Source organism: Capsicum annuum, chromosome 12 (genome assembly GCF_002878395.1).
Source record: "Capsicum annuum cultivar UCD-10X-F1 chromosome 12, UCD10Xv1.1, whole genome shotgun sequence".
Classification (NCBI taxonomy): Eukaryota; Viridiplantae; Streptophyta; class Magnoliopsida; order Solanales; family Solanaceae; genus Capsicum; species Capsicum annuum.
The window spans coordinates 10,557,509-10,583,078 of NC_061122.1; the positions used below are offsets into that span (position 1 = coordinate 10,557,509).

Below are 25,570 nucleotides of genomic sequence, written 5' to 3' on the forward strand. Positions count from 1 at the left end.
TATAATCTGCTGATTTCTTTATTTTATTAACAGAAATGATAATAACTTATTCATTTCAGTCTTGTGGAGTTGAATCATATTATGGACGTAGTAGGAATGGAAGAGTACATCGAGATACAATGGTGGGCTAAAAAAATCTCTCATGTACCTCTTTTCCATCTCAATTCTGATTGATTAGCTTCCTCTTTTGTTCATGGTTCACATAACAGATATGTTGAAATTAGAAGGTTTTTACGATTAAAAGAAAACAGATCTGTCTGGTTTAAGAATGATCAATTAACAAGCTAAGAGAGTAAGAAGGCAAAGCAAGCACAGATTTTCCCAAATATCTCCAAAGTAGCAAAAGAGGAAATTTCTACTAGCCAATTCAAAGTGGTCATATAACGTTAAGCACCAAAATACTACGTAAAAACCAGAGCAGTAACCTAATTCCATTCACCTCAAATGTACACATATTTATAATATGTTTAAATCTTTAGGAAAGATATTTTACTTTGCAACGTAAGCTTTTTGCCTTAACTCTAATTTCATGGCTTTTTGCGAAACCCCAAGAAGTAATTCAGTTTGTCTGGCCAGCCAAAGAACCATCATTTTCAATTACCATTCCAATAAAGATTTTTACCAAGCTAATCTGTTTAATGTTGTTGACAAACATACCGTTGTGTTGACACTTGAATATAACTCAGCAGTTAGTTATACAGACCTTCAGCTGCAAGATTGGCTACCACTTTCACAGCATGAATTTGGACGTCCAAATCGACTGAAGACAGCAAAGAAATTATCTTCTGGACACCAACTGAATTGCAAAGTCATTAGACCTAGTTAATCAAAGAATCCAAAAGACAAATCGCAAGAAATAGACACGATTATGCTAGCCTATTGTATAACAAGACTGTGACCTGATTTTAGCTTTTAAAGAATTTTACCTTCTTCAATTATCTTTGACATGGTGTTCTGATGGGCAAAAATCCTTTCTCTTGATTCAGTTGATCTGTGCATATTGAATGATCTACTCGGTGTATATTGCTTCATATATGGCTTCTTCTCCTGTAAATATCAGTGTTAACTCTCATCCGTATTATAGTAGACAAAAGAAACCCAAGACAGGACTTACCTCAAAGCCATCTTCACTCTCAGGCACAAGCTTCTTTATATTAAACAGCTCATTTTCAGCAGCTTTCCTTTGCTTTTCCTCGATTAGTAATGTTTGCCTCACGTTGTGAAGTTCGTCATGCAATTCTCTCTAAGGGATCATGTTGAGGAAGCACAATTATTGAAACTTTCCCACTAATATAAATTATGTGTATTTGCTTATGTAGAATGCACATTTTTCTTGTTCTTGCTGTTTTCTTTTTCACCTTTTCTTTTCTTGTGCAGGAGAGTTGGGAGGGAAGGTGGCCATGGTAAGATAATTTAAATGAATTTAACTTTAAGGAGAACCTTGAAGGGACAAATGTTAAAGTGCTTAGCATACCTTTTCTGATAGTAGAACTTGATATTCTGTTTTTAATGTCTGAAGTTCCTTCACAGTTGGCTCATACAGGTGATGCATTTCTTCTAATCTGGATCTAAGTGCATCAGACTCTTTTTCCCTCTGAACCTACAATCAGGAAAAGCAATAATGATTGAGGCGGAAAACAAAGGAACAACTATTGAGGCAGCAAAGAACTTTAACTTGGAAGATTAAAGACAAAACTGTTGCAACAACAACTATGCCTTAGTGTCAGCTACATGAATTGTCACTGACCATATTCCCCCTTTAAATTATCTCCGGCCAACATTATAAAAAATAAAATAAAATACAAGTACTAGAAGCTCTCCTATATTTCCTATTGGCATAAGAATCTCTAATAGGGCTTTTAAAACTCATAGAAAGCATAGGACCTACAGTAAATGTATTAACATGACTAACAAGGTACTGGGGAAGGTGTGCTTTTTCACTTGGCTAGCTACTCGAGGGGTGATCTTGATGGCGGAAAATCTTAGAAAGTGAAAGGTTGGTTGAATCAGCTGGTGTTATATGTGCAAGAAAATGGGTGAGGACGTGGATCATCTTGTTCTTCATTGTGATTTTACCATAAGGTTATGGTGGGATATGTTTAGGTGGTTTGATACTTCATGCGCAATGCCAAGAACTGTGACACAATTGGTGGTTAGATGGAAGTGCGGGAGAAGGAGAAGACCCAAGGCTTGGGACGTGGTTCCACTCGTGTTGATGTGGGTGGTGTGGAGAGAGAGAAACAAGAGAGTTTTTGAGGGGGTAGAATTTAGCTTTTCTCAGTTGAGGAGTAGCCTCCGGTACCTTATTTTCTTTTGGTGCATCCATAGAGTTACAAGTTGTATAGGAGATTGGGTGGAGTTTGTAGAGAATCATTTATTATTGTAGATTCTTTACCTTTTGGCATACCCCTTGTATGCGGCCAGCTTTCTAGTCATGTTTATGAATGAAAATATGTTTACCTGATTAAAAAAATATGACTAATAAATGTTAAGGTGCTCAACATACCTTTTCTGATAGCAGAACCTGATATTCTGTTTTTAATGTCTGAAGTTCCTTCACAGTGGGCTCATAAAGGTGATGCATTTCTTCTAATCTGGATCTAAGCGCATCCAACTCCTTTTCCCTCTGAATCTACAATCAGGAAAAGCAGGAGGAAAGTTAGTTTTTGAAAAAAACAAATGGTGCGGAGATGTGGTACTAAAAGATGAGTTCTCGAGCTTTTATAGGTTTTCTTGTCAGAGGGAGGTGGTAGTCCATCATATTAGGGGGTTACAAGGGGAAAAATCGTTTTGGGATTTGAGGTTTAGGAGGAATCTTCAAGACTCGAACGTTAATGAGTTTCATAGGTTACTAGCTCTACTTCATCAGCATCGTGGGCCAGTTGATAGACCCGATATTCTGAAATGGAAGTTGGAGAGTAATTGGATTTTTTTTTGTCAAGTCTATCTATGAAAAGCTTTTGGTGAGGGAGGTGGAGGCTTTCCTGTAAAGTCGATTTGGATTCCTAAGGTGCCAAGAAAGGTGTGCTTTTTCTCATGGTTAGCTGATAGAGGAGTGATTTTGACGGCAGAATACCATAGGAAAAGAAAGTTCATATGCATTAGCTGGCGTTTCTTATACAAGAAAACGGGTGAGGATGTTAATCAACTTCTACTACATAGCAACCTGACTTCGAGACTCTGGTGGGATATGTTTAGCTGGTTTGGTATGCCTAGATCTGTGAAGGATATGTTGTCTTGCTGGAAATCTCGAAGAAGCAGGAGAAAGTGCAGAGCTTGGAATATTGTCCCTTTAGCTTTGATGTGGATCGTTTGGAGTGAGAGAAACAAGAGGGCTTTTGAAGGGATAGAAATGACTTTTGGCTTGTTGAGGAGTAGCCTCTGGTCCCTTATTTATTTTTGGTGCACCCATGTAGCGCCGAGTTGTATAGAGGATTGGGTATCTTTTGTACAGAACCATGTCGTGTTGTAGGTTCTTCACCTTTTTGTAACTTCTTGTATACGACCGTTTTTGGCCCTGTGATTAATGAAATATTTACCTGATCAAAAAAAAATATATATATTCAGTCTCAGTTCTCCTTATCCTAAAATGTTGGGACCTCATCTAGCATTGTGTTGGTTAGCTCATCCATAAGGACCATAACTAGGTAAACAAGTACAGGGTCAATGCCAATTCTTGGTGTAAATCCGCAGTTACGATAAACTCCTTTGTATCTCCTACTTACTGTTTGTACACTATTGAAGACTCCTTCGTACTTTTTTTTTGTGGGAGGGGGAGGGGTTAAAGGAAGGCTCCTTCATACAATTCCTTTATGGCATCTATATATGTACCATGAATTCCTTGCTTTTCCAACACCCACCAAAGGACCTTTCTTGGTATTGTATCATAGGCTTTTTCTAGGTCAATGAACACCAACGTGGAATCATTTTCCAAACCAACTTAGTCAACTTCATCAACTGAATAAGAGTGAAAATCATGAAGATGCTACGGATAGCATCCTATAGATAATCGGAATCGTAACAGAGGTTAAATGGTTATTCTGCTTTACCTTCATTGAGGTTTCATGATCTGTAAATTGTTCTTCAATTGCATGTAGTTGTTCCTTCGCATTTTCAACACGAGCATGCTCAGCTTTTAGCTGTTGTTCTAATTGTGCTATTTTCTCCTCATACATCAGAGTAGTGTCTGCAAGTTCCTTGTGGTATATAGATGCTTCCTTCTGATGGTGCTTTTAGGGACAGAAAATAATAAAATTAGATATTTTTTCATAGCTACCTAGAATGTAGATAAACTAAAATGGGCTCCTGGTTAGTTTCAGCATGACAAAAAAAGAAAATTACAGTAACTTCATTTGACATGTTAATTATAGGCTTTTAACAACTTCCATACGTGTAAGTTGTATCTTCTGGCTTAGAAAACCAGTCAAATTAAACATAGTAGGAGCTATGGATTCATAAATGACAATTACAAGTTGATGTCTTATAGAGAAAATAGAGCATTCCAGTATAAATGGTCAACCTGCATTAATTCTTGACGGCCAGTTAATTCTTCCTTCATCAGTTCTAATTGTTGTTCAGCACTTTCAGAGTGAGCGCGCTCATCTTGTAATTGCTTCATCAGATCAGTTATCTTCTTCTCATACATTTGGTTGTTCTCAGCAAGTACTTTCTGATATGATGAATTCTCTAATTGTTGTTGCTAAGAACACCAAAGCAACAAGATTAGTGCCTCAGGCAACCCAATGAAAAGATGTCCAGTTTATAACTTAAAACTAGATGTGGAGCTACTAAATAAGCTGAGAATCATAACCACGAAGAATTAAAGGTTCAAATCTCCAAATCGCCAACTATTTTAAAACATCATATCAAGTAATACTTGCAATTTCCACAAGCACATTTCGAAGAACCTAACTCATCTTAACTCAAGAAAAATGAACCATTTAACCTTTTAACCAGTGCATGCTAAGTAGTGTCAATAAGAATCTGAACTTTATGAAATTTGAACCAGAACTTGAATAGGAAAACAAGTGGACACGCCACAAGGAAACCCATCTCGAAACCAGCGAGTTGCCTAAATCCCCCTTGCTGTCTTGCTAGATTTCAGATAAGAAAATCTCGTCAATTTAACCTGCCTTCATAGCTTTAGTTGGCTTAAGGCTCGTCTTTCTTTCAGAGCTTTTTACTTTTAAGCAGTCTTTTCGCCTGAGGCTATCAGAAAAGACTACTTACCCGAGTAGGTTAGTAAGCTACGGGCTACCTCTTCTGCTTTCAGGCAAGGGTAGGAATTCAGAAAGTACATGACATGTTATACTCAAAAACATGACAGGTCTTTAATATATAATTGCTTATTCAATATGAGTTCAGATAGAATTCAAGACAAACTTGAAGAGATTAGTATTCGTTGTAAAAGAAAGAAGTGAAGGAATATTTTAAAGAAGTGAGGAAAAATAAAAGAGAAAGGCAAAACTAGGAAAATTCAAGAAACCAGGTAAGACTGGGAAAATGCAAGAAACCAACTTTCTTTTTTCTTTTTCGAGAAAACATTTCTCGACAGGCTGACTTATTTTATAGAACCTCTATACAATGTAAACATTATATTTATTCAATGTGGAACACTAATACATACACTATTATGTAGGTTGATATGTAACTTAATTGCTAAGTCCAACAATTTAACAGAGGAATAGGGAAGGAGAATACATAAAAAGGATAAAGAAATAGCTCTGTATAACTTTCAATAGGTGTATCACAGGGCCATTCTCTTTAAGTGGGGAAGGGGCAAAAACAGAGGACAAAAAGGTATAATGTCATGTTGAAATAGTATGCCAATACATGTCAAAGTACATATTCAAACTTCAGAGGAAGCTAGACTTCAGGACATCAGAAAATCACCACGACACTCTCAGTTCTGCTTTATTGAGATGAGCCTATATAGGATTTAGAATATCTAGCAAAAATGCATTTGAAGACATAGCTCAACTCATTGCCACAGCTTCAAATCTAGTTTTCAGAAGTATGTTAAAAGAACATAATTGGTCAACCCCAGATACCTTGCTATGCTTTAAACTCATTTCTAGGAGTGCAACCTCATCCTGCAACAACTTGTTATGATTTTTGTCTCGGTTGAAATCTTTCAGTACGTTTTCCAACTCCAATTTCAAACGACCATTCTCCTTCTCCAGAAGCTGAAATTAGATGATACATATTTAGGAGCTTTAGCCCACTGGTTTGAGAAAGTTCAAAGTTTGTAATGATTAGGATTTTATGCTCATTGCTAGTAAAACTTTTTTTTTTTTTAAAAAGAAGTCATTCTGCCCAAGTACCATGCTATTCTTCAAATCTGATTCTAGCTTCAAATTCTCATTCTTCATTGAATTGATCTGCTGCTTCTGGCAATTCAACTCCTCCAACAAATTTTCAATATCTGACACCAGGCGACTATTTTCATTCTCTAGAAACTGCAGATGAAATAATGCATGCAGGGAAATTAAAGCATGGAAGTAAATAATATCAGTTCACTGTGCCACTAGAATGAGATGAGGTATGGAGGGTCAAGATGCTATAAGGATCCCTTTTTTAGCAAGCTCAATCTCAGAAAAAAAATACGACAGAAATCCTATCCCAAAAGATAGAAAAGAGGCCAAAAAGTTACCTCGGACCTGGAAACTATACTTCTCTCAGCTTCCGTAAATGACTTTTGACACTCTCTGAGTTTTTTTTCCATAACCATTTGGTCGTCTGCCCTAAACTTTTGCTGCCTATCAATCTCCACGGTGAGGTGCTCCATTTGAGTCTCCAGATTCCGGCATAAGTTCTCGTAATCAAATTCTTCTCTCAACTTCACTGTGTTAACTATCTTCATGGCCTATATAAAACAATTAATGCTAGCTCAGGTGGCATGAAAGTTTGAAGTGTCAACTATAAAACATCACACATCCAGAAATAATATACCAGCAGAAGCACAAAACTTTTGGGTCACAAATTGACAGAGATGCTGTCTGTCATGTCATGATTCGCAAGGAATGATAAAGCAGCCAGTGAAAATTTTTTTGGCAAGAAAAGCTATTAAAAGTTTATATTGCTTTAGTGCTTAGCTTCTTTTCGGAAGGCTTTCTGTAGGTCAATTCATATGATAAGCAAAAAAGGTTATGCTGCATAGTACATCATGCTTTCAAAACTACTTGTTTCTATGACATATGTTGCATATTATAGATAAAAGAGAGCTTAAGCATTCAAAACAGAGACAAGAATCAAGTTGGTCGAACCTCTTGTATCGGGATAAGAATTTTTATCCACCACCGAAAGTACTAAATATTTTTCTTTGGCTTTAAAAACAAGTTAAACCAAATGGTAACAGTCCTCACATATGAGAGATAGCTTATCAAAACTGCTATTTTTTTTCTCTGTTTGTGTCAAAACTGCTATTAGATTGGTAGAACAAAGGGAAGTCTAAAGCATGAGCCTTTGTGGAACCAGATTAATGTCTTAAGATGAGATAACAGATAGATCAAGTATAATTCAGCAGGAAAATTGATGACAGTTGAGAGGCTAAAGGACTATAAACAAATTGCCAGATGTAATAAAAGAATATAGGCCTCACCCGTTGTCCAAACATTATTGTGCTTGTGGTCTCTGGATAATGTCGAGAAGATGGTCCAATGGTTATTATGAGTGAAGTTCGTGCAGAACCTGTTTCATTAGCTTATATTAATAAGAAAAATACCAATAAAGTCAAGAGTTGCATATCCAAACTTACACCCTAGGCTGTCAAACACAACATAGATACACACCACAGATACCATCACAATCTGGACATGATGCACAAGGTGTATGTATACAAAGTGTACAAGCCATCCAGTAAAGATAAATTCAATGGTCAAGTCATAATTAAACATGTGTCTAGAGAAATAGACTGAGATTCTTTTACCTTTCAGGAAAGGAAAGAGCAGAAGTTAATTGTAAGAATATGAGTAGGATTAGGAATAGCATATAGAATCCTACTCAAAGATTCCGGTAGCTACTGCAGATAAGCTATGATTAATGTTAGAATATGAGTAGGAACAGGAACAACATATAGAATCCTACTTGAAAAAGGATTGTATAACCAACTCCATGGACTGAGGGGATAAGTAATTCAAGTACAAAAAGTCCCACACTAGAGTGAAAGAACAGGGCATAAGGGCACACTTACTTCCAAAAGATCACACATAACAGGAAAGTTCAGGGCATAAGAGCACACTTACCCTCAAACAACCTATGCATGTCGATGGACAAAATATTTTGAGATCTAAAATAGTTAAACTGAGAACAATTAAAAAAAAAGAAGCTAAATTAACTGAGATAACTTTGATAACCTCCAAATGAATCACGAAGAAGTCGTGTTAGTTTAGAATCTCTTGTAGGTATATGAGGACTGTTCTCAGCCAGTGCATTTATACACTTTCCCAGAGAAGTAAGAGACAGATTAATGAACTTAGCCTCTTCCAACAAGCGACCTTCACTCCCTGCAAGACAGTTAAAGAATGAAAGAATGTGTTTGTTCATTAACATGGATAATGAACCAAATAAAAGTAAGAGATATATGAATATGTCTTTCATTCTTCTACTTCTTCAAGCTTCCATCACCAAAGTACCACAATGTCCCTACCTCCCAGAAACAGCCTATGTGTAAAGATGACAAATAAGAAATAAAAAAGAACTGGTAAGTGTGAATGTCACAATAACAAACCTGATTTGTCTATTCGTTCTGATCCTGCAAGATCAACTATTAGTAGCTTGCTTTTACGAACAATAGGTATCTGATTGCCATGTCTATCAGTTTTGCTGTCGTTCTCTTGAAAAGATGAGCCAGTTTCTTCATCATTTTTAACAGATTTACGGATGTTAACCTGTAAAAGAAGGAGAAATCAGAAAAACTAATAGGCAAGTTACCTACTTTGTAATAAGATTTAACTTTTTTTAAAAAGCATGCTACAGTTCAGTAAACTATGCCACACACATTCCGTGACTAATATGGGACACTCTTAACACCCTCCGAGATACCAGGACAAGACAGGAGCGTGGACACAAACCAAGAATAATAATGGGCTTGTCTCTAATATCATGTAAGAAAATTGAAACTAGTCCCAACTTAATCCCAAAATCAGATCATGAAGTAAAAGTTGCTCGAGACTATGTAAAGGAGACAACATCGCATTCCTTCACCAATATTGGACACTCTCAATCCTCCAACACACCCAGGGCTAGAAGCTCCCACACAGAGACAAAATAACGTGACATTGAATCTAACTCTACCCTAAAGCTACCTTATCAACTTATGAGGTTAGGTGAGTATTACTCAAGACCATATAAGGAGATAAAAATACATTCTCACATCCATGTGGGGACGTTCTAACACAAAGTGTAGAGAAAAGTTAGCACCATGAGACCCAGTTGGAATAGCTTAAAGGAAAAAGTAAATTGTTCAACTTAATGATATTATAGGAATAAATCATGAAACTAAGGTGAAAACAGATCATGGATTGCATTAAATTTAGATATCTAATAAGATGCCGTGATAGGCTGGCTTCATAAAATGATGGATAAATTTGCCTATTCTATAGCTAATGCCCTCATTGAAACGTGTTAGCGGCTCCCTGGTGAAAGTGTACTGATATAATCCTTCATATTCTTTCCCTGGAACCTTCTCATATGAAAGATGCTTAACTCTTAAAGATTGTAAATGCATGAGTAGGAACAGGAGAAATGATCCAAAATAAAGTTGTGCATGTCCACTCCTCAACTTTTTTGCAATAAGAGATTGGCTTAGAAATTTTTAACATATACCATAAGGATTGCATGGCTACGTGATGATTCAGTATTTAACTTAGTATTTGCTGCAAGACGGTTGGCTTCTCCAATTTGCAGTAGTTGCAAGAAATGGTCAAGATCCTGAATCTTAACCACTGTAGCACCAGGGACGGACACTTCTCCAGTCTTAGCATCTTCGACAATTGGAATATTTATCTTTTCAGGAGCAAGCAAATCTTGGATAGACTCCATGTACAACTGTTGCATAAATAACAAATGTTAGTAAGTAGCAGTGGAACTCAAGGATATAACAGGCTCCATAACAACTAACAAATAAATGTTAGACTATTCTGAAGAAACATATGTATGGACAAATTTATACCACTATTGGTATAATCTTTTTCTCATAAATTTAATGATGTGCTAGGAATTTAAAAAGTAAGTCTCCATAACCTAGGTGGCCAACAAGGTAAAGTTCAGTTGAAAAGATGCTTTGACATGTTACTTTTTCTAATTGAAAAGTCCGACCATGCGACAGTATCACCATCTCTAAAGGTTCTTAATCACTACAACTGCACTGGTATCTCAAGTCTTCATGAGTTTAATATAGTTATGATAATTGATATGTACTGGACGTGAAACTTGAAGAATCAATTCATTCAGAAGATTAGTTGCATTCAATTTAATGGATTCTGAATGTCTGTAGAGTTTATAACCTAAAGATCAACAAAAATGTTTAAGTATTGAACCTAAAAATCTAGGATTGGTCATCAGTCATAAAACTATGCAGTTGAGAAGTGTAAACAGACGACTTTTGAGCCTAACTCAACCCCAAAAGCTAGCTCATGAAGGGAGGATTGCGCAAGTCCATATAAACACATCACTAGTCCATTTCCCAAGTATGGGACTGCAATTCACTCAAACACCTCTTTTCACGCCCAGGTCCAACTGGAGCGTGGATGCTATAACATGGGATGCAAAACACAGACGTGACTCTAATACCATGTAAATGACACTTCAGGTCCAGCAACAAGAATGATATATCTGGAGAAGGATTTGATCATTGAAGAATAATTTTTCAAGATAATGCTTTTTCTTGGGAATGGTAACAACGTTGTGTATGAGTAGCACAATTTCAAGATAACGTTATCACATTAACTCGTTTTATAGATCTATGTTTAAGCCTCCTTAATCGATTCAAAAGAACAAGAACATTTGAAACAAGCATTGCGTTATTAAGGGCAATCCACCGGCCGTACACTTTTCTTACATATTTTCCTTTTCCCAATCAGATGCAACGGCAACATCTTAATGATAGAATTAGGAAGGACTAGATGACATTACATATGGAAGATCTACTTGAACAATTGAATGTGAAGTTATGCTGGATAGTATCAGAAGAAAATTCTTGTGGCAAGGTAGTAAAGACAGAAAAGGTTTTCATCTTGTTAAGTGGAAATTAGTGACAATTGACAAGAAGAATGGAGGGTTGGGGATAAAGAACCTAAAAATTCAAACTAAGGCTCTCATGATAGAATGGTTGTGGAAATATGCAAACAATAACCAACTGCTATGGAGGAAAGTGATTGGAGCTAAATATACTGAAGAAGATAGATGGATGACTAAAGAAGTAACCACACCATATGGGGTTAGCCTCTGGAGATCTATTAGACACTGGTGGAATGAAGTTAAAAGCAACTCAAAGATTAAAGTAATGGATGGAAACAAGGCTAGGTTCTGGAAGGATAATTGGCATGAGGAAGGGGGGATGGAAGTGCTTTTTCCAGATATCTACAACTTGGAATTGTTTCAACAGAGGACTATAGCAGAATTATGGACACCACATGGGTGGAACTTCAATTTTAGAAGGCAACTAAATGACTGGGAGGTAATGAGAGTAGTTGAATTTTTTAATACTGTGGGTTCATTCAATGGACTGCAGACAGGGGAGGATGTACTATGGTGGATGGGAAATGAAAAAGGAATGTTCAGAGTCAACAAAGCCTACAAGAAGATGAACCAAACAACTCAACAGGGTCCAAGATGGCCATGGAAGCAAATATAGAAAAGTAGGATACCTCACAAAGTGTCTTGCTTTATCTGGTTATTGGCCAAAGAAGCAGTTCTTACACAGGATAATGTCATGAAGAAAGGGATAACCTTATGCTCTAGATGTTTCCTCTGTGGAGAAACTTTAGAGACTGTTAACCATCTATTTCTACATTGTAAGTACACTCAACAACTTTGGAGAATTTTCTTAAGACTTAAAGGCATTTCCTGGACAATGCCTAGGAAAATATCTAAGACTTTCAGGTGCTGGGAAGAAGCAAGTGTACATGCAAAGGACAGAGGTAGATGGAGAATTATCCCTGGTGCTATATGGTGGGCTATATGGAAAGAGAGGAATTCTAGATGTTTTGAGAGCGTAGAGAATAGTGTGCAGAAAGTTAAACTCAACTACATTTTGCTTTTATATTTTTGGTGTAATCAACTATACTCTAATGATACTGTCTCGATAATTGATGTTTAGACTCAACTTAGCTATAGAGCAGTGGATTTAGGAGTACTCTTGTATATAAGGTTTCAGTACAACCCATGTACTGTGTGATATATAATACAAAACCAAGTTCAAAAAAAAAAATGTGTGGTTATCTAGAAAAGTGAAGTTTTCGACCAAGGTCAGACCACTAGAGTTGGGCAGTAGTAGGAGAAATTTTGTCACTAAGAAGCAAATTGAGGATGTTAAGAAACCAATAGAAACATCTGATGCTAGCTCTCATTAATACGCCAACAGTGTTGAATGCATGAGATCAGCAATCAAAACTTCAAGTTATTCAACAAACTTTACACCAAATCAACCATTGAGTTTAAATTTTCCAACTCCCAATGTAAACTGCATAATAAACCTGCACAGAGCATTAAAAATCCACATTCTTGCATTTTTCATAGTCTTTGCTCTTAGTGTGCATGGATGCAATAATTTGCATGTCTAACTTCATAAGTTTAAATGTGGTGATTTACTACATCAGATACAAACATGATACTCATACAGACAGATTTCATCATGTTAACCGATATGAAATATGAATACCTGTAAAAAGGACATTTCCACACTATCAGATGTGGGGGTTGTATTGACAATAATGTCCTCCAAAGCTCTAACCATGATACCACGCTCTGATACATCATCTTTACCCAATCTACCCAGTGTATAAGTCTTGCCAGTACCTGTTTGACCATAAGCCATAACTGTCCCATTATACCCATTCAACACGCTCTGCAAAAATCAATCAAATTTCTTTTATGCAGATTAAACACGTAAAAATAGTTGGACACAAAATCCAACCACGGTTTCATTTCTTTAAAATGTAAATCAAGGGAAAAAAGAAGGAAGAGATCCACAGTTGTATAGCATAAAATGAAGGTTCTGTAGATTTTATTCAAATAGAGAGCCACATAAATTTTACTAATAACAGCTTTCGTGTTGTTAAGAGTCGAAATAGTTTCACTGCTCCTTGAATATTGGGATCGAGGAACATAGCATATTTTTCACCAATAATAGTTCACAACATTAATCTCGGATACACCTTTAGTTGAGCAGTAGCATGACATAAACTTCAACAGATGCAATCACTTTGACAATCAACTAAACTGAACAATCTTCGAATTTATCCACATTATTTTCTAGCTGAAAATGATACCATTCAACCTCAAGTAACTCACAATATAGTCCATGTAAGTAAATACTAGTAACAAAATAATAGTAAACAAAAAGAAAGTAGCAAGAGCACTTATTCACAGAAAAGGAACATGATATTGATATCCGTCTTTGAGAAGGAATGTGTATCATGGAAAGACAGAGAAACCAAATGCTCTGTTTTAAGCTAAATGCTTCATGGAAATCAGTTTCTGTTCTTTGGGGGCTTTTGGACCCTCTCGATCTTTTCGTAGTTAGAAAGAAGGAATCTAGAAAAGGTCAGGAACGACTATGACTTGTCAGGTTTCAATAAAATGCATACATCAAAATCTGATATGGCTTTCCAGGGCTATGCGAAGCATAGCTTGCTTTAACATCCAAGTGACGATGCTGCAACTTGTTTCAAGTAGATTTTTCAAACACCTAGTTAGCTAGTGGGGCATTGGTAGTAGAAATTTCACAGATCCTATTAGAAACTACTTCTCATCATCAATAAAACAAAATAAAATAAAAGCTCAATAAAAATATGTCACAACTCATAACCAAAAGCTACTAGCTTTCATGACAGAATTACGGTTTTTCGACATTAGTGAAAGCAAATTCATGAAATTTGCTACTTTCTGTGATAGCATAATACGCTTCTATATACATAGTTCAACCGATTATAGTTGTCATTGTCCCACTTACCTCAACTACAGGCTTTGCAACTGTCTCATATATTCGCTTTTGTGATGCACTTTCAGCAAAAACTTCATCAAACTTGTAAAACTCAGAATTCCAGTTGTTTTTTCTCAACTTTAACTTCTTGAGCTGCATGATTTAGGAAGTAGCTTGATTGATTAAGTTACTACGAATTACAAAGATATAGGGAAAGACACACGGGCATGCAAATGCACTCTAGAGTTTGATGACCTCAGGCTGCACTTCAACGCAATCCGCATAATCAGCATCTGAAAGCTCCTCAACATTTCTTGGTCGAACTCTGATGGTAACTCTGACTCTTCCAGGTTCTAGGAAATTGCGTTACATTTAATAAGGTGCATGATTTTGACAAATGACCACATTTAATGATGGCGTAAAGTAATATACAACATGTGCAAACAGGCCCATGTACAGATATTTAACAATTGCATACTTATTACGATCCCAACAAACGACATCGGATGAAATCTAACTCTAAAATAGAAATGTGGTATAAAAGCGTGCTGTGTAGTAGATAATCCTAAATATTCTAATGGGGGTGTTCAATGGTTGGTTCGTATGAAAGATGATTTTATTCTGCACAGAACTTGAGCTTGTAGACCATATATTGTTTTCCTCCCGATCAATTCATGAAAATTCCTTTATTACTCACGTCAAATTGGGTTGTGGGTCTATTGGAAACAGCCTCTCTACCCCATAAAGCCAAGTACATCCTAACCTCCTCAAACCTCACTTGTGTGATTAAACTAGGTATCTTTCTTGTTTGTTTGTTTGTACTCACATCAAATTGCACACAAGGTGAACCTTAAAAGCAGAAGATAAGCAAATCTATATTTTCTGCAGGAAAAGAAATTACGCAGCTAACAAGTACATTCCCAAGCAAAGTGCAGCCTTGTTATTGGAAAATATGCAACAAAATTACTCTTCTTTTGATAGTTTGTAGATGACTACAACTTTATCGAAGAAATGACATTCTCCTATCTACTTTCCACTTCTAAAAAACTACATTACATAGTCTCCACAATCCACATTACTCACATTTTCTTTTCTGGCTCTAATATAAAGAGGGCTTTGTATTGGTCAACCTCATGTGTATTAGAGAGATGAGGCCATATCCTTCTCTTATATTTAACTTTTGTGTGCAGTAGAAATGCCCAATCAGAGGTGTCATAAAAAAACTTTTTTTTCTGAAATTACAATCTTCTTTAGCATCTGGTGTAACATGAAACGGACAACAGTATTGCTGGACCTCTCAAATAGAGTATTCATATACTTGAAGTCAACTAGTTTGAGATTAAGGTATGGTCGATTGATTGATCCCTAAAATTTTTCAGCACATTTACTTGCCCAACATGAGCTGAGGGCCTATCGGAAACCGCCTCTCTCCCTATAAGGTAGTGGTAACATCTGTGTACACTCTATCCTCCCTACACCCCAAAAGTGGGATTACACTGGGTATGTTGTTGTTGTTTGTTGTTACTTGCACCAACAAAATGAGCAGACCTATGGGGCATCAAATGACTAGCGCCTCACAACTAATTTAAATGGTCTTCATTTTACAAAAGTTTCAACATTTGTTAATCAAAATACATATCATCACTCTAATCTAGCTGGAGAACAGCTATCTTTGAATCTAACGTTCAGATAAAACAAAAACAAAAAATCATCTTTACATCCCAAATTCAACTTAGCTGCTTCCTTTTCTATTTTTCTTTTTCAGCTGTCAATAGACAGACACCCCAACCCCATCACCCTACACCCCGGAAAGTCCTCGTGTTGCATCCCTTTAAGACACATCCAAGGGTGTGGCATGGTGGACAATGAAATGGGCTAAGAACCATGAGGTACAGGCTGAATTCCCAATAGAGACAAAAAACACTAGGAAAATTTCTTCTCATCTGTCCTTGCTTTGGTGGACAGAGGTACCTGGTACCTATTGCTGGTGGGAGGTGACATGTATCACGTGGAATTAGCCGATCACACAAGCTCTGGACACAATGGTTATCAAAAAAAATAGACAGACCCCTTTTTTTCTGAAAGAGAATGTAAAACAACTGCCCCCAGCAACAACATCAATTTCGAACATTCAAGAATGTCACAAATTTATCCTTGTATCTAAAATGCTAACAAAACCCACAAAGTTCTAGAAACACAAGAAATGTTCAATTTTCATTAATAAACAACAAAAAAACAAACCCAGTGATAACAACAAAATTCAAAAAAATAAAAAACACAATGTAACCAGGGGCAGAGTTTAGCCAAAACCAACGGCTTTAGTTCAAAACCTTGTACTTAAAAGAGTGAAGGTCAAAAATATACCTAAAATATCGCGATTTTCCGAGTTTCATACCTGAACTATCAACTATGCTAGTTTCTACCTTAACTGTCACCAACTATTTATCAACACGCCCATCAATTATCAATTATCCTCCTTTTTCTATCTAACCGATGGTGATATTTCAGGTATGGAACTAGAAAAAACAGGATCTTTACGTGTGTTTTTGACCATTAACTCAAAAATTAAACGAAATCAGTGGAGCCACCTATATCAAAGGGTGGCCAGGTGCACACCCTCAACGCAACTGCAAAGAAAATTTGTAGCTCTTTGTTAAATTCATGGCTCCACCACCGAGTATTCTAAAATTCAAAACCCGCAATGTTTTTCAAGTATCGTACCTAAATTATCACCATCGATAGGTAGAAAATCACACCAAAAATATCCTAGTTTATCGACCTAAACTATTAGGTGTGTGAGTTTTCTAACTAAACTACCACCTGTTATTTTCCTTTTTCTACCTGAAGATGGTGATATTTCTGTTAGAAAAAGGAAACAACTAATAGCTCAGGTACGAAATTCAAAAAAATTATAGTATATTTTTTGACCAGTAGCTCAAAATTAAACAATACTCCCATCGTTCTGTTTTATTTATCACTAATTTCCTAATTATATTTCTACAGTTACTTTATCATTTTTGACATATTAAGAGAAGACTTCTTCTTCTTTTTTCTACTCCTTTTTTATAATCGTGGTGTTCGGGCCAGCTTGCCGACTAATTTGACAGAACACATGCCACCTCCCACCAGCTAACTCTATCCATCTAGAATAGAGCAGATGGAAAGAAATCACCTAATATTTATATTTGATAGAAATTGAACTTGAGAGTGCTTAACCCAACTTTATTAAATAACTAGGTCACTTAGGTGCATTTTCTTTCTATTTTACCGAAAAACATTAAACATGTTATTAATTATTTTTTCTTAATGAGTATTTGAAGTCAAAATGTAACAAGTAAAAGCAAATGGAGGGAGTGAAAGTACAAGATAGTATCCTAAAATTCAAAACTCAAACTTCAAATCTTAATTCCGCAATCTAAAATGCAACCCATTATATTCATTTATTATTAAAAATAAAAAGGAACCTGGATCATTTTCATGACGTGGGGAACGAGTTCTTGAAGTAGGTGTAACAGAACGCCTTGAATTAGCTGATACAATTTTCCCACGCGAATTTTGTGATTGCTGCTGCTGCTGTTGTTGTTGGCTATTTACACTAATATTAGCAGCAACTCCATTTCTTGCAGAAGCATGTGGAGGTAACCTTTCTGACCTATGTGAAGACGATGGTCTACCACTAGTAGCCATTTTTACCAACAAAATAAAAACTAGAAAATGTTGATATTAGAGATATTGATGAAGAAGAAAAAGAATAATAGTGAGAGGGATTCACGTTTGTGTATAGAGAAAATAATAATAATAATAATACTACAAGAAATAGTATAGAAGAGGCCGGCACGTACAGTTTTGAAACTGATTGACTAGATTAATAAATGAGTTGACAGCTTTGGAGTTGGAGATTAAAAATTCAATCTTGAAGCGCTACGTAGCGAATAAAGTTCTTTTCTTAATTAGAAATTTTGAGTTTTGAGTTTTTTAAGTTCCTTCCAAACACACCCTTAGTATAGTAGAATTCTTAGGAAGGAGTGTTATTCTTAATTGGTTCTTTGGAGAGTGAATTTAAATTAGTCAAATTTCTATATATTAGATATCAAATAAAAAAATTAAAAGACTATTTTCTCAGAACAAGGTTTGTGTGGAATGTTTAACACTAGGTCATTTGATGTGAGGTATTAGTTAGTATCGAAATTATTTATTTCACCATTTATATTATAGTATTGGGATAAATTATTTCATATACATGATGGGATAACTAATTTCAAAATTAATCATCATGAAATAACTCTTTCCCAACCAAATGATCCCATAGATTTTGGATTCGAATTCTATAGGTATAGAATCACAAGTTTTCTTCTTCAGGTAGCATTTTATCATTGATGTGAGAGTTTTCAATACAAATTTAAATTTAGTTAAGTCTCGATATAAATATCAAATATCAATCAAAAAATTCAAAAATTAAAAAAATCTCTAATGATTCGAATGTTTACATCAAATCAATGATAAAGTTATATTTGTATAGATATATCTTCCTTTTGGCCAGAAAATTTGGCTATGAAGACTCTTTAAGTTTTCAATTAGCAAAATAGTCTACTTCTATTTTCTCGTCGATCGAATCGATAATCAATCTGTTTATATACCGATTGAATAGATAGTAGATATATTTCAAAAATGAATCATTTTTCTACAAAAAATAAATAAATTATAATCTATTTAATTAAAAAAAACAAAACTTGAAAATGTCATTTAACAAAAGATCGCCCTTTTGGCTCCTTTTTTTTCACCTAATAATGGATGATTCTAAATGGTAAAAAATTATTAACTTTATTGTAAAATGGAAACATGATATATTACTTTTACGTATTTTGTGGGGGTACCTTAATTAAATGGAATTTAATCTTGCGACGTGATTTTTTTTTCCTATTTTGGTGCAAGAACTGATTCTAGTTCTAAAGGATTAGAGTTAGGTGAAAATCTTTATAGATTTGATATCCTTATTTTGAAATTTGAAAAGATGTAGTACTTTGCTACTTTTTTATTTGGTATTACACTTTGACTATTAGATTTAAAAAAACACTTCAATGCACTAGAACTTTGATTATGTATCGGGTTTGGAGAAAAATTTCATCATAAGAGTGTATTATGTGCAGTATTATCTTGTATTTTTGTCGGAAACTGTTTTCAAGTTATTCCAAGATTCACCTTCACCCTGATTATTAGATAGGAAAACAAAATTACTTACAACTATCAGAGGCAGCTCTACCTTGTAAGAAAATAAGCGGTCGCCATAGGCCCCCAAATTTGAGGGGCCTCATTTTTTATAATAATATAAATAATTTTTTTAAAAAAATTAAATATTATTTATAGAAAAAATATTTTTTTTTATATAGAAGAAAAGAATTATTAGAAGAAATTCATATATCTAGTGTAATATGTCTTAAGAAAGATTAAGGGGTCGTTTGGTTGAGTGTATAAGAATAATGCAAAATATAGTGTATTAGTAATGCTTGTATTAGTTATGCTTGTATTAATTATGCATGTATTATTTCTTATACATTATTTGGTTTGATGTATAAGAAATACTATATCTTATATAATTTCTATAAAAAAAATATTTGTTTACAAAAATCCCCTTCTTCAACTTTATACACTTTTTTTGCAACAAATATTTTTTTGTCATTCCAAATATAATTAATATTGTTGAACTATTATATAGAGATTTTGGATTAATTACCTTCGTCTTTGCGCATGAAATGTTACGCCGACAGATTAACAAAGTCGAAAAAAATAAAATACAAAATGTAAAATTAACGAATAGTCTCAAGAATTTATTTTAATCTTTTTAAAGACCCTTGAAGCAAAGAAAAAATATGTTGTGGTTATTTAAATCAACTATCTATTGTTGTAAATTAAAATGGTGAGAAAAGAAATTGTGAAATGTTTTGATGTTGAAAATTAAAATGGCGGGAAAAAAATTGTGAAATGTTTTGAGGTTGAAAATTAAAATGGCGGGAAAAGAAATTGTGAATATTTTAAGAGAAAAATTGAGGGGTATTAATGTCATTTTATAAGCTAATACATGTGTTAAAAGTCTTTGTATTACTAATACATAAGGAAATGGAGTGTATTGCTAATACACACTTTAATACAAAATAGAGTATATAACTAATAGAGGAAAAAACGTACCAAATAAGGTGTTAATAATACACATTAATTAATGCATACATTATATTTTTCGATACACTCTACCAAACGACCCCTAAATGCATTGATTATCTTATTACTTAAAAAAGAATAATTAGAAAAAATCGATTCTAAGAAATTTTAAGGCCTCCATTTGATTTTCACCTTAGGCCACGAATATGAAGAAAATTTTTATCTTTTGGTAGGATTTGATTCTTTCTTTCACAACTTTTACACACTTTATGGAACGTTAGGTCTTTTTATTATCATGATGAGAATTATGATTATACTTAAATAAACATTTAAGCAGAGATTGGACGAAAGAAATTGCTAATATGTTTACACATAACTAGAGGCAAATGTATGTACAAGTTACGTGTTCGTTCGAATTATATATATGTTTAAAAGCTTATTAATATAAGTACTTGAACACATTAATTGAACTAGTTGCGGTTTCTAATCCATAATATTTAAATCATGAATTCATCTTTATAGTACATGATAATAAAATGTAATAATATACACTAATTTGATTCCAGAAAAAATATACTCATTATTTGTGAAATTTATGACACCAAAAACATACTTTAACAACTGTCAAAAAGAATAAAGTGAAAATATGTTAAGATGAATCTGCTAAAAGGAAAAAGTTACAAAGTGACTTCTGGTTACCTTAATTATTTAATACAATCTTTTAATGTTTTTTTAAATTAAGATTTCAGGTGAGTGAACTTTTCCTAATCTCTTGGTAAATTGGTGTAATATATGACCCTTTCTTGTTCAATTAGACCCTAAAGGACAACAAATAAGTGCAAATATTTGGGAATATAGCCTAAAGAAAATTACCCTTAATGCCAATAATCAAGAAAATTATTTTAATAATTTATGAGTGATAATTTCTGTCAATCAACGTCCAAAAAATTTAACTCAATTGACTATATTATTCAACATCAATTAGTCATAGCGAATGATCCATTTAATCCAATTTGTACTCGTCCTATCAACAAACACCTTCCTACTGAAAGATGAGGCTCGATTCTTTCCTTAGAAGTTAGAATCCATTTTCTATCGGGAGAGTAACTGTTAGGGTTTTTGCTCTGATTTTCTTATCAAAATTAAGTTTTACTTTTTCTTGTAAAGAAAATAAAAATAATTATAAATACTTTTACTTTTTCTAAAAGAAAATATAAAACTTTTCTACATTTGTCAAACCTTTTTCTTGGAGGAAAAGTTTTGGAACCATATAAATATAAGACTCTCTTCTCATATCGTAATACGATAGCATCCACAATGTAGTAATTAAACAGTATTGTTTAGAAGGAGATTTCTCCTAATAGGTTTATGTTTTTTCAATATTAGTTTTCATGTGTAGGCCGATTGACTAAATAATATCAATAATATGTCATTTTAATATATTTTTATTTGTCGTCTGAATTATCACCATATTAATTTGCAAACTTTAAGCTTCCGTATGACGCCCTCTCAATTTCAAACCCAACAGTAACTAGTCAAATTTTGTCCTGATCAAGTACATAACAGTTCATGTATTTACAAAAAAAAGGAGAACATAAGGAAAATGAAAATATAAAAAGAATATTTCTTCTATCTCATTTTCTCATTTAATGTGTCATTCTTTTTTTTTAGTACGTCTCCAAAAGAATGTGACCGTAATTAAAATCAATTTAACTTTGAAATTATTTATAACCATCCAAATATGTAAGAACTTCTTACACTACAAATTTCAAAATGATTCACTTTCTCTTAATAACATGTCAGATTAAAAAATGTCACTTAAAATGAAATGGATTAAGTACTTTTTTTAACTTGATGGTTGGAAAAGGAAAAAGATACTCCACTAGTACTACCTTTTTATTATGAAATCAATAGTGCTAGTATATCTTTTTTCCAAAGATTGACAATGGATTGATTGATGTGATCTTAAAGAGCCAGTAAAACAATTATTACCAACTTTACACAACCAATTTTTTTTTAACTACACCGTTCATCAATGATCATCAAGAGAGTAGACAACTGCAAATTTGGGGTCCCTTATCTATTACTTCCTCCGTTTTATAATAAATAAATTATTAAATTTTGACACACAGATTCAAAAAAAATATTAAAAATATAAATTTAACATAATTTTTTATTTTTACCCCAAAAAAAGAAAAAGTTGATATTATAATACTTTTTCAAAAGTTAATTGATTGTCAAATCATAAGGGTAAACTTGAAAAAAAATTCAATGATTCACTTATTTTGAAACACCAATAAATACCCAAACAATTCACTTATTCCAAAACGAAGGGAGTAATGAATTTTGGTTATATCACTTTCATATATAAAAGACATAAATATAACCCTAAACTTGACATCAAATTATAACTTTGACCTTAACTTTGATAGTGCACAAATAGGACTTTTAACTATTCAAAACCTGAACAAATATGACCTTCGATTTTGCAACCCATGCGTGAGTTTCACTCGCGCCTACAAAGGTAATCCAATCACACGGTGTCACGTCGTTAAAAGGGATGACTTGGAATGAGGTCATATTTGTGCAGTTTTAAATAGTTAAATATCATATTTGTACACTGTCAAAGTTTTATTTTTGTGTTAAAACGACGTCGTTATTATTATTATTATTATTATCATTATTATTATTTATTTCTATAGCAGTCACTAGAAGGGATCGAACCCGCGCGGTAGGCTGAAGGAAGTGCCCAAGAAGAGCAATTAACACCACTGGGCTATCTAAGTGTCTTATTTCATGTGGTTCAACATTAATATACGTACATAAATATAGATTTCCTACCTTATATATACAACGTAATTTTTTACTGAGGGGGTTCGGTGAACCCATGACAACCACGTAGGTCCGCCCCTGCGTTAATTTAATAATGTTTTAATAACATTAATTTAATAACATTTTAATAATGTTAATTTAATATACTACTACTACTATCCTTAATAACGTTAATTTAATAACGTTTTATTGAAACTATAATTTTTTTATTATTAGTATATTTTCATATTTAATTTAATATTTAAATAAATTATATTTAGATATATTATATAATTTAAATTCGCCCCCTGCTTTATAATATATATGCATACCCGCAAGATTTTTTCATGTGAGGCTGACCCACTTAATTAATAAATCTTGAATATTGCTCTTTTTTTTGCAATGATAAAAGAAATTAGATGCTATTTTCATCTTTGAGACGAAAATAATGAAAAAATAATAGTGAAAAGTCATTTAAAGGTTATATTTGTGCAGTTTTGAATAGTTAAAGGTCATATTTGCGCACTATCAAAGTTTAAGGTCAAAGTTATAATTTGGTGTCAAGTTTAGAGTCATATGTATATATTATGCCCTTAGATTTTAAGCTGGACGCGCCCAATTTTGCGTGTTGAACACGCGTTTTGCCACGTAGGATCGGAGGTCATATTTGTGCAGTTTTGAATAGTTAAAGGTCATATTTATGCATTGTCAAAGTTTAAGATCAAAGTTATAATTTGATGTCAAGTTTAGGGTCATAATATTTTGAGGAACTAAAAGTACTAATAAACCACCAGCCACAAACACAATAATAACATATTCAGTATAATCTCACCAGTGGAATCTGAGACGAATAGTGTGTACAGTGTGTACGCGGCTTTACTTCTATGAGAAGATAAACGATTTTTGATGCACCCTCAACTCTAAGTAAAGTGCTAATATCACTCAAGAAAATGTAGGGATCACTTTACATTTAAGCATCAAAATTGGAAATCTAATCCAACTTTATTAGTATGTAGAAATAGTCTTTGAAACAAATTGAAGTATTGCATAATGCACCAATATTTTGGCACTTTGTAACACCAATAATAATTTTTTGTAGGAAACATGTGAACTTTAACATGGGTTGCCGGCCTAAGCCAGCTTGTATAATAGCTAGCTCTACAAATATATGTCACTATCTCTATATGACATTGACCACGTCCTTGCCATTTTGTGTAATATTCATCATTCTCTACGTACCATTTTGATCTAGATGGGGATCTATTGGAAATAACTTTTTTATTACGTGTAGGTCTGTAAACACCTAATTTTTTATCAAATTTAAGTGTTTTTGTCATTTTAGTATTCAATTTCGTTTTAGAGTCTAAATTAGATATTTTACACCTAATTTTTTTTACCAAACCTAAGTGTTTTTGCCATTTTAGTGTTCAATTTCGTTTTAGGGTCTAAATTAGATATTTTAAATTTATCTTATTTTTACTAAATTTATTTTAAAATTTTTGAAAAAACTACAAAAATAGAGTCACATTTTAAATAAGTTTTTATTTTTATTTTTTAGTTTTTATTTGTTTATTTATTTTTAGAAAAAAAAAAAGAGAAAACAAAAAAAGAAATTTTTCTAAATTATATTTGTTTCTTCTTTCAATTTTTAATAAAGAATGTTGTGATATTAATATTTCTTAACCATATTCCTAAGACTAGCTAATTAACTTATCTTGTATTTTGTTAGTTTTAAAATAGATTTTATTATTTTTATTTTATTTAAAATATTAATTAAAATAAAAAAAAGAGAATCCTAAACTACCCAAACCACCCACAAGTCTCACTCGCACAAAACCTCTCCCCCATTTTCCCATAACACACACACGACAAACACACACACAGACACAAACAAACACATACACTAATTATATAACACACACATGCACACAAAAATGAAAAGGGGAGAGAAGAAAAAGACAACACACAGGAAAAGAGAAAAACAACGGAAGAAAAGAAAACCAAGAAAAAAAAAACAAGCAGACAAGTTAAACTTCGAGTTTATCGTCCACGGTTTCAAGTTCGTGACTCCTAGAATCAGTAGATTATAATAATTTTATCGTTGGGAATCGATCTTCTCAAAGGTATATCTCAATCACCCTTGTATAATTCAATATTACAATTATTCGGGACTCGATTTCAATATATTATAAAGTCTTTTTTATCACGTATCTATCTAACTTGCATTTAATCTTAATGTAATGTATAAAGCATGTCAGAATTACTATCACCAGATTTAGTAAAATTATTGTCATGTTTATATATTATTGTATGTTCAAGTAAATATTTTTTTTATTATTAGTTGGGGTAAGCTTCGTGAATGTGTGACGGGTAGGTTTGTATACTAGGGTTGTTTGTGTTTCATGTGTATATTGTATATTCATTAGGGTAATATTCTAAAGGGTTTGCATGATCTAAGCATTT

At 33.6% G+C, this 25,570-nt stretch overlaps 1 protein-coding gene across 4 annotated transcripts in view; it reads right to left on the minus strand.

Moving 5' to 3' along the window:
- Positions 1 to 18,036, minus strand: part of LOC107850913 (kinesin-like protein KIN-UC) — a 23,453-nt gene extending 5,417 nt beyond the window's left edge. The window contains exons 1-18 of one of the 4 annotated variants that reach the window (XM_016695729.2): positions 17,608 to 18,036; positions 14,399 to 14,496; positions 14,174 to 14,296; positions 12,881 to 13,066; positions 9,826 to 10,047; positions 8,729 to 8,888; positions 8,355 to 8,504; positions 7,601 to 7,689; positions 6,653 to 6,865; positions 6,324 to 6,458; positions 6,051 to 6,185; positions 4,520 to 4,699; positions 4,050 to 4,229; positions 2,507 to 2,632; positions 1,475 to 1,600; positions 1,115 to 1,243; positions 927 to 1,047; positions 704 to 796 (exon numbers count right to left, since the gene is read on the minus strand). In XM_016695729.2, coding sequence (XP_016551215.2) covers positions 704 to 796; positions 927 to 1,047; positions 1,115 to 1,243; positions 1,475 to 1,600; positions 2,507 to 2,632; positions 4,050 to 4,229; positions 4,520 to 4,699; positions 6,051 to 6,185; positions 6,324 to 6,458; positions 6,653 to 6,865; positions 7,601 to 7,689; positions 8,355 to 8,504; positions 8,729 to 8,888; positions 9,826 to 10,047; positions 12,881 to 13,066; positions 14,174 to 14,296; positions 14,399 to 14,496; positions 17,608 to 17,830 — 2,689 coding nt within the window. In that variant the 5' untranslated portion in view covers positions 17,831 to 18,036. Of the gene's footprint in view, positions 1 to 657; positions 797 to 926; positions 1,048 to 1,114; positions 1,244 to 1,474; positions 1,601 to 2,506; positions 2,633 to 4,049; positions 4,230 to 4,519; positions 4,700 to 6,050; positions 6,186 to 6,323; positions 6,459 to 6,652; positions 6,866 to 7,600; positions 7,690 to 8,354; positions 8,505 to 8,728; positions 8,889 to 9,825; positions 10,048 to 12,880; positions 13,067 to 14,173; positions 14,297 to 14,398; positions 14,497 to 17,607 lie in introns of those variants that run through there. The other 3 variants (XM_047400735.1, XM_047400733.1, XM_047400734.1) reach the window with 3 other exon arrangements.
- Between the last annotated feature and the right edge of the window lie 7,534 nt (positions 18,037 to 25,570).